A 14603-nucleotide genomic window follows, 5' to 3' on the forward strand; every position below is an offset into this window, starting at 1 on the left:
GGAACACACACACACTGCAAGAATGGCTGAACTGTTGATACTGCATGAAAATAAAATTGCTAAAACCACACAAAGCAAGCAAGTGTTTACAACCAACAGAGCAAACATCACCTTTGGGTAAAGCTGGGCACAAAAGCGCACATCTCGATCAGTATCTTCTTGAAGGAATGCCAGGGTTGCCTTTAGTTCGTCTTTGTATAAATTTCCAGAATCCCAGATAAAAGCTGCAAGGAAAAAAAACCGGAATGACAAAGACAGCAGGCATGGCTATGCTCAAATGTAATGCTAAAATCAAAAAAGCAAATAAAACTTGAACGCTGACCAGTCTGTAAATACCATTCATACTGCCTGCAGGCTGCGACTGGTATTGCTCATACCAGTCGCAGCCCAAAAACTTCACAACATGTGGGGTACTCCAGACAAATGCCAACTAATTTCACGCTTACAGCACACTAATTGTCAAGATACCAAACCTGCTGAACAGCAACTCGCAGTTTAAGCAGTTTTAAGCAACTCGCATACAAAATAAAGGTGGACTTCCACTGCAAGCTTACCCTTTGGCCAAACACCTTTGACCAAACAGCGTGCAAGGGCCATGCGAACATTCGGCACAGAGTCATGGCACAGGTACAGAAGCTTTGGCAGCACAGTCCCAATGAACTCTTCCTCCCTTAAGCACTCTGCAGAGGCGATCTGTTCAGCCAGTTCACAAAACCTAGATGGGATGCAAAAAGAACAATAACATTGTTTCTAGCACAAGTTAATTACAACGCCACCGACCATTGAAATGAAAAACACAGTAACCACTGAATGAAAAACTGTGCCCAGCATTCAAATGCATGAACTCAAGTGGGCCACAATACAGTCGAAACCCGCAATAACGAAACCACCGGGGAAGGACAACTTTTTCATTTTCGCGAGAATTTTGCTATCACGATAATGGACTAAGAACACATCCACTACTTTTCAGAACCAAAATTTAATGAATAAAGTCTGTTATTTTGCTTTTCTTCACATTGTTGTGCAGGAGCTTCAAGACTCTGGCTTCGCAGCTTGATAAGCTATGTATAGCTTCGTCGCCAAGGAAAGTCCTGATAACATGGAAAGCATCAAGCACACAGGCTTACTTGCTTTTCTTGTGCTTGGTTTTCGCCATTCTCGTCATCACTCTCCTCATTTCCTTTACACACACTGTTAATAATAGTGTTTTCGCTGAATTCCTCGTGCACAATCAAGTCAGTGTCTGTACACCAGTTCAACAGCGTCTGGCACCACTGCATCGACACTGTGAAGTGTGTGCCATGCTTTGGTTAGTGGCTGCGGATCATCACCGCTTGCAGGAACATTCACTTCCTGCTCTGCCAAGGCGTGCTTGACCAGCTGCGAAACCGTAGTGCCTGAAACAGTTCTGAACAAGGGTGGCCAAAGTAGCAATCCACGCCTCTGCAAGCATCTCCAGCACCATGAAAAGATTAGTTTCCGTTGGTCACTTCATTGCGATGTTTCACAACATCTGCCGGATGAGCCGCTTTCAGTGAACAAAAAAAAAAAAGCCTTGTTGCTATAATCACCCTTACCGAACCTACATAAAGTGAACAGCAATGGCCGCACTGGTGCTTGTTGGCAGAAATGAACGGGCCCGCCTTGTGGGATGAGTGTGCTGCTGATGTGCCGAAAAAATGTTGCAGATCACTACTTCAAAATTTCGTTAATGCGGGGGGACTGCTTTTTAAAAACTGGGGCAAATGCACTGAACTCTATGGAAGTTTGCCGGGGGCACCAGAATTTTTCATTGCCGCAAGAATTTCGTTCTTGGGGAGTTCAACTGCACAATATAGTGAAGCCAACAGCAAAAAAATTTCACTCGACCATCTCTATTGTAAAACTAAGTCACTTCACACATAATACACAAGCACAAAAGGAATTGTAGAGCTGTAAACGCCAAGTTTTGCTTGCGTGCTTTCTTATTCTTTTTTGAGATGACCGTTAGGTTGATGAAAGCAAGACCGAAACAGCCCAAGAGAACAAACTGAATTATGATTTAGAAGTCGTAGGCGAATACCACACAACCCATGTGGTCTAATGTCCAACGCATCATTTGAAAAAAAAAAAACACGCAACTAAAATTATGAGCGAAAAAAAAAAGCAAAAGATGACGGCTATTTTAAAACACAAATAGGAAATCACTCACTACCTGGCCGACTGCTTCTCGACTGCAGTGTACTGCATACTCTGTTCATTCTCATTAGCTCGAACTGCATCCTTGGAATTAGAATTAACCACGTTTCACTATATATGAAACCTTAAGACCACTGAACGAATCTGGTTTCACCTTTATTGGCTGCGACACCTATCCAAACAGGAGCAATAAGCAATCTACCTGGCAACTATTCTGAAGTTTGTGTAAACTACTGCAAACTACTGTTTCATTACGCTGTTCTGGATAGCAAGCCTTGAACTGTACCATCAACCCGTTTAAGCAACAGAGAAAAGCTGCTCACAGCTGGCGCTGTGACCACTTGTTGTCCTGGACCTTCGCACACAGCTGCTGCAGCACCTCCTTGCACATGAGGTAGTGGGGCCCCAACTGCTGTAACACAGCCACCATCTGAGATAGAAACCAAATTGTTACAGTAAACGTGGGACCAGGCAACAGAATAGGCAGATCAAATATAAGGTCAAGTTTTGTGTCACAGGCCATGGTAAGAAATGTTGGCAAATAATGGCCACTTATCAAAACTAAACACAGTCAATTTCAATGCATACAATTAGGCATAAGCAAATAATGGTTTTCTGGTGTGAAGCAAATTCAAAGCGAGTCAATTTTCTTTTAATAATTTCAAAGCGAACATTTTGAATACTTCTGGCACACAAAAAAAGTTTGAACGGGACAATAGGCATTTCCAATATCGTGAATTTTTTAACACAAGGCCATTACATGAAAAAAGAATACATTGGAGTTTTGTCAATCATTGAAGCTGTGCTAACGCCCAGATAAATGGTTGTTGGGAAACGGGGGTCTGGCTACATGCGGAACCAACGGATTTCCGAGGTGAGAGTCCTATCTGAGATTCCGAACTGCTGGTCTTCAATGTCATTGCGTCGTTGCGTAGCTATCGCTTTTAAGCAACAATTCCATAACACCTGCTAGGCGTACGCACTGCACGCTTCAGTGCGCGCCCAGAGTGCCTGCGTGCATCCCGTGCCACCTCACATAAGGTGTCTGAAAGAGGCACCCTTTGCCAATTGCCTTGTGCTCGCTCAGCTCCCCCTTGGTGCTTGCGCTGTCGCACTTGATTCGAGAGTTTCATGCGGAGAAGAGTGGCTAGGGCACCTGCAGTCAGCTAAGACTCTGGGAGGCGTCCGTCCTCCAATTAAGAGAATTAGAATAGCGTGGTCTGCTTTCACGGGGAGCCACTGAGGACGCCACAAGGCACCAAGCGCCGGCCAGCTGTTTGCAAGCCTGCCCTGTCAGTACCAATCAGTGCATGCACGCTAGCAGCGCGCGGAAGCGGTTCATACTATCCATGCCAGTTACATGCCAGTTACAGCATGTGCACACTGCGGGTAAAGCTGCCGCAGCGACACAAGCGGAAGCGGCAGTGCCGCGCCGCCACCGCCTGCTCGTATCTGTTGCCACAAGCATGCATAAATTGGGCACAGAGCCGGGGCTTTGGTTGCGGGCACGCCGTGGCGCCATCCCAGAGAAGGTACACTGAAACCATGCAAAGCAAGAGTTTCATGTCTAGACAATCATTCTATCAGAGACTTGTCAATATAGCTCTGATGTGTACAGTGAAGGTCTGATCAGTGAGGTCATTATAAATGGGCTAAACTGTCACTCATACCACCTTACAACCACCCAAATTTTTACAGACAGACTGCTCTTATGAGGGCTTCAGCAACGCTTTAGGGCACACAAATATGGCAAATTCATACAATCAACAAATACGAACCCGCAAAATAGAGAATACAATGAACACAACAGCTAAGAACTTACAGCTTCAACGGCCATGTGACGCACTTCTGCCACCTTGTCCACTAGCAGTTCAGACACAATGGGGACTAGGTACTGATTGACATCCGATGGGTCGTAGAGCGCAGCTATCTCCTTCAACTGCCTGCACAAGTCAGAAGTACATCAGCTTCAATTGTTGGCACAATGCTGATAGTATCCACTAGTTGACTAAAAACAAGTACAGTACACTGCTATGCATATGACCTTTATTTACAAAAATAACCATCCGAAATAATGGGTCAACCTTTAGACCCTAATCATGTGATATCAACTGAGCAGTGCATCTTCGCAAGCAACCACGGCAGCTCAACAACACGGTCACATCTCATCGCAACCGCATGAGCGAGATGATCTAGCAATCCATTGAGGAAGGAACGGCCAAGGGAGGCCCTCGCTACCCGAGCTGCATGACAAAAAGTGTGCTGGGACTTGGAGAGTGTTTTTGCAAGGACAACTCTAAAAACTAGAGTATAGTAAGAGTTCCTTTTCTTTTTAACAGATTTTAGCATGTCAAACTTCCTCCTTATATTATATGCGAATCTGAACAAAAGTCAGCTCAACTTTGCAGTTCCAGTCTAATTATTATGCACTAGTACCTCCATCAGGCTTCTAGCAAGATAAGGTGCTGTCTAGTGGTGGTGTTTGCTGACTGTTTCAATTTCAATGTTATTTCACCATGCTGACCTCACGATGCACACACTATCAGAAGCAGGACCATGAAAGCAGTACTCTGCTGCTTTTAAGGGGAGATGCAAGTCGAAAAACTGCGATTTTCATTTTAACCTTTTTCATTCTTCACATAAAAAAAAATCACAGCTGTAACTGTTTAAGAAATTATTAAAAACCTGTTAAAGCACTTGCAGCAGCTATGAACGGTGCAGGTCGAGCCCATTTCAAGCACGTGATGTGTGAAGTCATGGCGTCGCACACCATCGAGCTTGTGCAAGCAGGTAGGCAGAGTGGCTTCACACTCCAAGGAAGTAATAATAAGCACACCTTTACCACCACAACCCAGCAACCACAGGCCAAAGCCGAGTTAGATGTAATCAAAATTTGAATTTCAGTATCTTCGCGCCTGTTCCTCTCCTTCCGTCACTTCTTGCACACTTAAAGGTCAGCGCTCCTCCGCTAACCGCACCGTGGGAGTTCCTTGGGAGGTGCAGCTCCCTGACCTGCAGGAGCTACTGACTGGCCGCGACCCATGGCACCTACGCAACACCTGAAAGAATCTAACCAATGGCCACCTCTGAACAGCTATGTGCAGAACATGAACAAGTGGCCAGAAAGAACTCAGCATCTTTCACACGCAACCGTAGGTTCTCTGCTGTGTGTAGAAGTGTATTACTGTATAATGCTCGTATAAGAGCAAAACTTTTTTTTAATTCAAGTCTGAATTCTGAAGGTGCAGTCCATAGAGGAATTTTAAAAAATGTAAAACCGCATTTTTTTTTCTCGATTATCTAGTCCAAAACAGGGGATGCAGCCCTTACAAGATATAATACGGTATCTGGCTCAGGTGACCATGACGACAATGTAATGATTGAACGAGTTTACGCACTCTGCTGTGACAACAGCCAATTCTCGCAGTTCCATCAAATGTTTTAATTCATTCTGCCTGCCTTGCAGTAAGTTATCTGCACTGCAAATAATCAGTCTAAAGAAGGCTTTATAAAACCAACTGGAGATCACGTACCAATACGTGTGTATGCTAATACTGCACCTAATTATTCTGCCATAGTCCACCGCGTCGCTACTCGAAGAAACGTTACAGTGCATACCCTTCTAAAAAGGCAGGACGTTACTGGAAAAAAGCCTTATCCAGATGTTCTTGGAGGCAATTGTATCCCGTTCGAAGGTTCTGTCAAGCTGTCCAGATACCAGAGCAGGAGGAATGGTTGAGATCTGAGCACACAAATGGGTTATTCCGTTTATAATACTGAAAATCTGAAGATAAAACGAAATTGTATTTCACAAGCCCATTTCACTCGCTCAGTACCGGAGACTGGGCACCTTGCATACATGCAGCGAAAGCTTGTATGCAGTTGACTTGCCAGAGCAGCCCGCAGCAGCCCTGCTGGAGTCCAGTTTTTTGGACTGTGGGGGAGCTTAATCCTCAACTGTTCCTGTTCTATGCGCACAGTCCAGTGCTTAACGTGCCGACACCCTTCGATATGTTGATAAGTTTTACAGGGGAGTTCCCCTATGCTTTGATTGAAAGTCATTTTCATATTTAAAAATATAGGCCAACTCACAATCGTGTTAATACAGCAATCTCCTCTCCTAAAGCTTTCCTTCCTCCATGGTTAGCTCCCTCAAAATCATGTCTCCTGGGAACTAGAGCAGTGTATGGGATTTAACTTGAAACCCTTCCCACCTAAGCCTGTTCGGAGAGGGCACCTTGCCCTTCCCTTTGTGCAGCACCTTCAGGGAGGCCAGCAGCCAGGAGCACTAGGTTGCAATGCCACCCATCAAGTGCAAGAATGAACAGGAAATCTGGTAGCACATGCCCCAATGCCATGGAGCTTCTTGCATGGGGCGCTGGCTGACACTAGCTCTGCCTGATTAGCACATTCACCCTTAAAAAAGCAGTGCAAAAAAAAAGCAGGTAGAGGCTACCACTACAGTATTTACTAGCAGAATAAACCCATTCTCTTCCCAGACACGTTCACATCATTTTGGGGGGGGGAGGGGGGGGGGGGGGGGGTATTTTTTAGTCCCAAATTTCCGCCCAACCCTCCGTCCAACAACAAAAGCACGCTGTGTTCACCTCAGCCAAGAAGGTTACGTGTGGCTATGTTTAGCATCGTTGGCTCCAAGAAGTTTTTGCTCCATCATGGTGCAATCCAAAAATTTTGTGATAGTCGCTGACGCCGGCCAATCGCAGGGAGATAAAACGAACTTGCTGAAAACTGGTCCCGAAGGTCAGGGGAGAGTTTTTTACCCGAGGTTTAAGAACTCGCGGGATGGTTGCAAGTATGTAATGCAAAGAATTAGCTGTGATTTGAAGGGGGTTGGGCATTTGCACTCCCAATCTCACCAAACTGTTCGGAGGTCTGAAGGTCCTGCAGCTTCCTCCATAGCACTTCAGTGTAGAGGGTCCTTTATAGCATTCTGGTTTAAACTGCTACACTCCTCTCCAATGCTCCCTGGCTTTGTAAGCATACACTGGCGCACCAAGCAAGCCAATGCCGCCGGCGCCCTGTTAAGGGGAGGTGAATCTTCTGGGCGAAAAAAAAACGCGAAAAAATCGATTTTTTAAGAATAAATTTTCGAAATCTGCAGCTGTTCTTCTACCAGTCTCTAAAGTCAATACCTGAGCTGTAAACTGAGTACACAAATTAGATCCGTGCTCTCTCTGGGCAGATGTTCACGCAAGAACAGGGCTTTCTCCTCGAGACACAAATTATCGTTCTACTGCAGCAATAGATGCCATCTTGGCCTCGTTCAAAAGAGCTGCTTTTAGTTTTCATTTCGCGCCGTTGCTGCACTTTTATGCGCATTGGATGAGGGAGAAAATGCCGCCAAAAAGCAAGTCGTGATGTGCAATGCTATTTGCTACTCAGTGCATGTGACTGAGGGCTGCTACTTAATTGGCTGACGTGTCTCGCGTCTGTTGAGTGCAAGTGGTAGCCATGTTCTCAAAGTGCATTCGCTAGCGCGTCTCGCAATGATGCAACGCCGCCACCGAAGTTCTGTACAACTCATGGTACGGGGGGAAAAAATTAAAAATCGCTCGTTAGCAACCTGGAGAAGAGTGCCGTAAACACCTCAAGTGACACGGAATCCCCGAGCACCATGGATACGCCTTCTCCTGCAAGTTGAGAAGATCGGGAAGAAATGGAAAAGAAAGCTCAAGAGAAGAGAAACTTCAGGAGATGGTAGCAGCAGCAGCAATAGAGCGCAAAGTGGCGTTCTTAGGTGAAATTCGAAAAGCGACAACCACCCCGCTAACAACTTTTTCCATTGTCAGTTTGCAGTTGGTGAACATGATGCCGACCTTCTGTGAAGTGTAAAGTATACTACAATGATGTGACAATAGATAAATTCAGGAGAGAGTACGGCCATGCCACCAAACTGACCTTGAAATATACGAACTGTGGCAACATTTTATCTCGACGGAATTCGATGGATTTCATCTCGATGGAGGCCACACACAAAGCTGTGATGGCCACAACCATCTTGCGACGTCTAACGACACCATTTCCAACCACTGCCTTTGTCCAAACGGGCCCCGATTCTTGGTGCCAGCAGAATGCGCCAGAGGCCAGAGACAAGGCTATGCCATGTCACCGATAAAATCTGGCTCTTCATGTCTGCAAGTCCTTACTGCCTATGTACGAAATGCTTTTAGACAGGATGCTGCTTGACCACTGCCAACGAGGCAATACCCAAAAGAACAATGAGAGCTTGCATTCGATATGTGCACATGCCTGAAAGGAACGACATGCCTCTCTTCACTGTGCAAACTGCTGTGGCTGAAGCCAAGACGAAATGCAATGCGGGGAGTGAGAGGACTGCTGCGCGTATACTGCAAGAGCTCAGCCCAACTACTAGCCCCAGCAACCAAGAGCATGCAGGAGAAGGATAACCAAACAACTGCATCTGTACAGAATCACAAATCTTCAGAAAATCTGCAGCACACACTGAAAAAAAGCCATTTTAATGCCTCTGGTAAGATTGACTACATCTCAGGAGGCTATTAGGCATCTGCTGATGCCAATATGTGAATAAATATGAAGTATTTCACCATAAGCAGCACTGTTAGTTTTCATTGTTCTCAAAATTCAAATTTGGACTCAGAAAATCCAAACTAGCATATCTTGGCATCTATGCCTGACGGGACCATATTTCTGTTTTTTAGCATGTAGCTAGATGTGCAGACCACACACCGTTGAGAGCAGAATTCTGAAGGCCCACAAATGTTCTTCATTGCTCTGATTCTTGATAGCACATTAGGCACTATCTTAACTTGAGTTTCAATGTCCTAAAACTGCTTATGATAAAATTACAACTGTTTCCAACACTGCATCCTTTCTTACTAGAATCTAACCAAGTGCCATTTGTGGCCCTTTATGATATGCTTTATGATACATATTAAATGTATCACAAAAACAATCACATTTTTGGAATCAAGGAAAACTAGTCAAGGGTGTGAATTTTGATTAAATTTGATGCAGAAACAAAGAAGTTCTCTAAGAGCAGTCTTCTCCCCCCCCCCCCCCCCCCCCCCCCCCCCCAATAAGGACCCACAGCATTTTGGCACTCTGCAAAGTTCACTGAGCCACCCCACTAGAGCTCCCATGAAAGACTGATGTTAGTATCAGCACTAAAAATCTTGCTGTGCTGCCAAGGTTTGTGCTGGGGACAGCTCAAAACTAAAAAAAAATTAGGGGCGAGTTCACTATACCAGTGGGCTCATAAGGCGAGTACATACTGTCGATTTCGTCCACTTGAGCTAAAATAATCAGAGCTAACTGTTGAAAGTGCATTTTTACTATTTATGGATAGGCTGTTTGTTAATACGTGCGTAGGCCCACAAACCAAGTCTAACCTGCATTTCATACCCACTTTTCATGAAATTAATGAAATAAGCACATTTTTGCAATGCTTTCTCCATTTGTCTCAATGTAACACTATGAATACACCTCAGGCACTGCAACCACGAAACTGCCAAAAGACCAAGAGTGAACATACCGAGCAAGAGTGTGTCGAAAACGCCAGTTGCGGTGGTTATCCATGCAGAGGAAGTCAGCCAGAAGGGGCAGTGCCCGTCGTTGATCTGCCTTGCTCAGACCTCGCAAGAAGAGTGCCAGCCGCTCCAGTAGCCCCACTCGTACCTCATCCACATCTCTTACAAAACCTTCAAAGCTGGGCATCAGGTCCGTAGATGCTATCTGTGGGCCCAGGATAGTGGCAAGCTCATGCAGACAAGAAGCCACGATGTGGCGCACCTTCCACTGCACAAAAAAAAAAAAAGAAAAGCAACTTGTAGACAATTTGATTGCCTCTCAACATTACGTACTTCATGCTCAATCCCTCAAGGCTGGGCACAACAGATAAGACCAAATAAGCCACACTAAGCTTCTACAAGAACAATTCTCTAGCATTTGTAGGGGAACACACCTCTTGAAGCTATATTAATAGTATGGCGAAATCTGAACATAATTTAAACAACGTATGTTGATATGCTAATCTGAAATTAAAGGGGGTTTGACAAAGTTGTGGTATGCCCGGGATGTTAAAGCACGCAGCTCCACAAATATTGTTGAAGAATTTTATTAATGCACTTCGTAGAAACCGAGTTATCTGTAGTGAAAATCTGATTGCAGTGTCTCCTCGTCACTCCTCCGCCGGCCCCACTTCCAGGAGCGGAACTTCTTGACCCGCCAGAGCCACGTGGCTTATTGGCTGTGGCCATGGTAGAAATCGTTTTGTTATTAAAGTAAAAGCTCATTAAGCGACCCCCTTTAATTAAGGAATCCTGATCAACGCCCATGTATATCTATGGCAACCGCCGCTTCGCAATTTGGGGGCTACGATCTCTCACTGGTTAATTCGAACAGCTCCCAAAGCGAGGCCACATACAGGTACGACCGGAGTAGCATGAGGCCATCCAAATATCCCTCATGCCAGCTTTCTACGCTGCAAAGTTGCTTGCACACCTCTGAAGTGCATATAGCAGAGAGCAGCCCAACTGCTGGTTTCACTCCTCTGAGTTTTGGATCAACACGCAGCGACAACAGCTCGACCAGACAGCATCAGCCTGCCAACCAAACCCAGTCGAGTATCAGTTTGGACGCTCATTGGCACATTGCGGTGTTGAGAAATTGCGCAGAAACAATTGTGAACCTAGTTCTCGCTGAAAGAAGCTCTTAAGGGGAGACGCGGGTCTTAGAACAGTCAAAAATGGTCAAAAAATCGATTTTGAGCAAAACTCATTTTCGGAAAGTTTAACCTTTCGAGCACCTATTCTCAAATTATTAACGCTAAATTCGGCCGGGAAATGCGATAAAATCTGCTTTCAATATACCAAGGCAGCCACGAAATGCCCTCAAAAGGGCGAAATTTGTTCGAACTTCCCGCGCGCGCCACGGACGCAGCAGCCAGCCGATCGCCGCCATCTTGGGCTTGATTTGAAGCTGTTTTCTTTGTGCGCGATTCGCGACTTCTCAAAATGGCGTCGCTCAAGCCAAACGGCTGCCCTGGCCGGTTTTCCGAAGGCCGTTTCCGGGTCGCTGATTGGCTCGCGCACGGCGCGCTTTTCAAGCGCGCCGTTCCGCGCCTGCCATTGGCTGGCGTGACCGGCGCGTCATTTTTTTTCTTTCTCTTTTGCGTTCGCTGCCGTGGCTGCCGCTTCGTGCGCGTCTGCTTTTGCGCTTGTTTTTTCTCTTCGCGCCGCATTTCTGCTTTGTGCCTGGAGTTTTTCCATGCGAGCGAGATGACGGGAGACAGCCGACTTAAACCGTGCACGCAACGAGCTTTTGGAAGCCGTAAGAAGCGAGCGTGGAACAAAAAGCCGAAGGCGTCGGCCACATGTGCGCCGTCGGGACCTGCGTTGGAGCCGGTGCCGGACTCGCTCGATCTGCCGGGAACGTCAGCCACGCTGCTCGCTGATGACACCGCGGGACCAAGTTCCACCACGAACTGCATCCCGGATCACGGTACAGTTCGTGTTGATGCCGCGTACTACTCAGCGGCGGAGCAGGCGCAGCTTGCTGAGCGATCAGCGCACGCGAAGTCCGCGCTGTCGGAAAAGTCAGCGACCCAGCGCAAGTTTGAACTTCTTGGTGTCAGCGCAGAGTGCCAGACCGGTGATGCTGGTACTGAGTTTGTGATTGTGGATATGAAAGTTTTGAACAACTTTTTCGCGCAATCGAAGTGCGGAACCTGCGGCACTGCAAGTCTGACTTTGAGCAAGGCATCAGACAAGGAGTACGGCTTAGCTGTAATGCTCCAGCTCGTCTGCGGCAGTTGCAACTTCGAGAAGAAGCAGTTTTCTTCCCCACGAGTAAGTGGAACTGCCAACATTACTCCCTTCGAAGTAAACATGAGGGCCATGAAGGGCATACAGACGATAGGCAAAGGCGTGACTGCCCTTGCCGACTTTTGCGCCTCTATGAACCTGTCGCACCGAGGTCTGCACCACAAGACCTTTCAGGGACACCTAAAAACTTTCGTGAAAGCCTGCGAGAGCACAGCGACTGCAAGCGAAGCTGCCAGTGTGGCAGTCATCAAGGATCTATATAGAGATTTCTTGAACCCAGTTGGGAATATTGACGTTATTTTTGATGGCTCTTGGATGACCCGAGGTCATAGCTCCCACATAAGTGTGGGCTGCATTGTTGAGCTCTACACTGGTCTGGTGATCGACCACGTTGTTTATTCAAACTTTTGTCTCGGATGTGCCGTGGGACCACAGCCACAAGATGATGGGTACTGTGACTGGCTCGCCACCCACGAGTGCCAGCGAAACATTGACTGCAACTCTGGCCGCATGGAAGTGGAGGCTGCGCTGACCATGTTTCAGAGGTCTCTGGCTAAGCATGGTCTGCGCTACACGACCGTCCTCTCTGATGGAGACAGCCGGACTTTTCATGCTTTATCAGAAGCAGAAGTGTATGGCTTCATAAAGGTTGAAAAGAAAGATTGTATCAACCACGTCCATAAGCGAATGGGGACTGCTCTGCGGAACCTGGTTGACAAAAAGAAGGCTCAAGGTGAGTCTCTTGGTGGAAGAGGCCGGCTGACACAGGACAAGATCAAGAAGATCACAAACTACTACGGCTATGCCCTGAGGAGCAACAGCAATGATGTTCCAGGCATGAAGAAGGCAGTGGACGCTATACTCCTACACATGATGTCTACAGATGATGTCCCAAACCATTCCAAGTGCCCTGAGGGTGCTGACTCTTGGTGCAAGTTTAATAGAGCCTTGGCCAATGGTGAGCTTCCACCTCCACACAAGAGTGCCCTCCCGGCTTGTGTTGGGGCTGCTCTGGAGCCAGTGTTTGCAAGGCTCAGCGATGAGAACTTGTTGGCACGCTGCAGTGAGGGAAGGACGCAGAATGCGAGTGAAAGCCTACACTCTCTCATTTGGACACAAGCTTCCAAGAATGGGAATGCTTCATTGAAAAGTGTGAAGCGGGCCGCTGCTGAGGCTGTTGCCATCTATAACCAAGGAAGGAGGGCAACCAATCAGTCCATCACTGCAAGTCTGGGCTACACTGCTGGTGGCTGCCTTGTTCGGCGAAGCCTAGAGAAAGACGCCCTGCGTTTGCGCAAGGCCAATGGGTCTCATCAAAAGAGCACTGATGTGAAAGAGACTCTGACAAGGCGGCACAAAACAGGAGCAACTAAAGATTATAGTCCTGGACTGCTATAGAGACGTTCTGCAGAGGCACAGGACAGCGTGCTGCCTAACATCCAGGTGGTTCTTCTCGAAGACAGAGCAGACGTGCTGAACGCTTACACCTTTGACATTTTTTTTATTAACGTTTCCTTGGATGGAATAAGACGCTTTTTGTTTTGCTTTGTAGAGAAATAGATAGGGAACATCTAAATAAAATCCGTTGTTGAAGATTCCTCACAAAATTTTCTGTAGTCAGTGTCAAAACTTTAAATGTGATTTTCTCAGCTTCACGTTTTTTGCCAATGTCACTAGCCTTACGGAACTTTTCATTATGTTTTTGTGGTCCAATTTTAATAAATTTTACACCGTTGAATTCAGAAAGAATTGAACTGTGGAGCTATGCTATTTCTATGCTTCTAAGTCGAACATATCAAATTTTGCAGACAATAATACCAGCTAATTATATTCCAGAATTGTGATGCATCGACATAATTGAATATTTTTATATGATGATGTACCTTAATAACAATATAAATAGCATAGCTCCACATGGCAGATCTTTGGCTACAGCTACATTTCAATCAGAACCAAAAAATATTGAGGGAAAGTATCTTAATGATCCGTAAGAAATTACCTAATTAGGCTTCAGTTATTTTCCCATAAGTTGAGAACTAATTGTGATAGGCAGAAACTAATTACATTTTTGAAAACAGGAGGAAGAAATACATATGCACACCTAATTTCATTACAATATCTCTAATAATAAAAATTTTCATTTTAAGACCAGTGTCTCCCCTTAAGCATCTGAACTGCCGATTCCACCTGTACTGAAAAAGGAAGCCATCTAAAACCGAAAATGCAAGCCAGATAACAATGATGTGTGCCACAATGGAACAGAGCTCTCCTCTGAATCTCGGAGCGACATGGATGTCCCAGTCCAATACAAAATACCCCGCTATGACCATCACATGATGATGGTTATGCGTTTTTGTGCATGTTGAGAGAGGTTTTTCTTTAGGCATAGTTGGCATCTTGGCGATTAGGCCGCATATAAGGGGGCCCATTTTCACAAAAATTACCATCCAAAATTTGGCAGGCCAGTCGCAGCTAGTCTATGCGCCATACTGTTGCCTGCTCCCGCCACAATGCATAGACCTCGTGTTTCGAAAAAAGAAAAAGTAAATACTGTCCCCGACCGGAGTGCACTGTGCACAGTATGCAGAATTCCGATGTTCC

At 46.1% G+C, this 14603-nt stretch overlaps 1 protein-coding gene across 8 annotated transcripts in view; it reads right to left on the bottom strand.

Annotated features, from left to right (window-relative positions):
* LOC149352734 (serine/threonine-protein phosphatase 4 regulatory subunit 1-like) overlaps positions 1–14603 on the bottom strand; it is an 83784-nt gene that overhangs the window by 1819 nt on the left and 67362 nt on the right. For 5 of the 8 annotated variants that reach the window (XM_089581952.1, XM_089581953.1, XM_089581956.1 and 2 more), the window contains 5 exons: positions 9713–9975; positions 4001–4121; positions 2502–2608; positions 555–715; positions 112–224 (listed from right to left, as the gene is read on the bottom strand). In XM_089581952.1, coding sequence (XP_089438078.1) covers positions 112–224; positions 555–715; positions 2502–2608; positions 4001–4121; positions 9713–9975 — 765 coding nt within the window. Of the gene's footprint in view, positions 1–111; positions 225–554; positions 716–2501; positions 2609–4000; positions 4122–5796; positions 5921–7090; positions 7240–9712; positions 9976–14603 lie in introns of those variants that run through there. The other 3 variants (XM_089581957.1, XM_089581959.1, XM_089581958.1) reach the window with 3 other exon arrangements.

This window comes from Amblyomma mixtum, chromosome 3 (assembly GCF_055824585.1).
Source record: "Amblyomma mixtum isolate Tamu chromosome 3, ASM5582458v1, whole genome shotgun sequence".
Lineage (NCBI taxonomy): Eukaryota > Metazoa > Arthropoda > Arachnida > Ixodida > Ixodidae > Amblyomma > Amblyomma mixtum.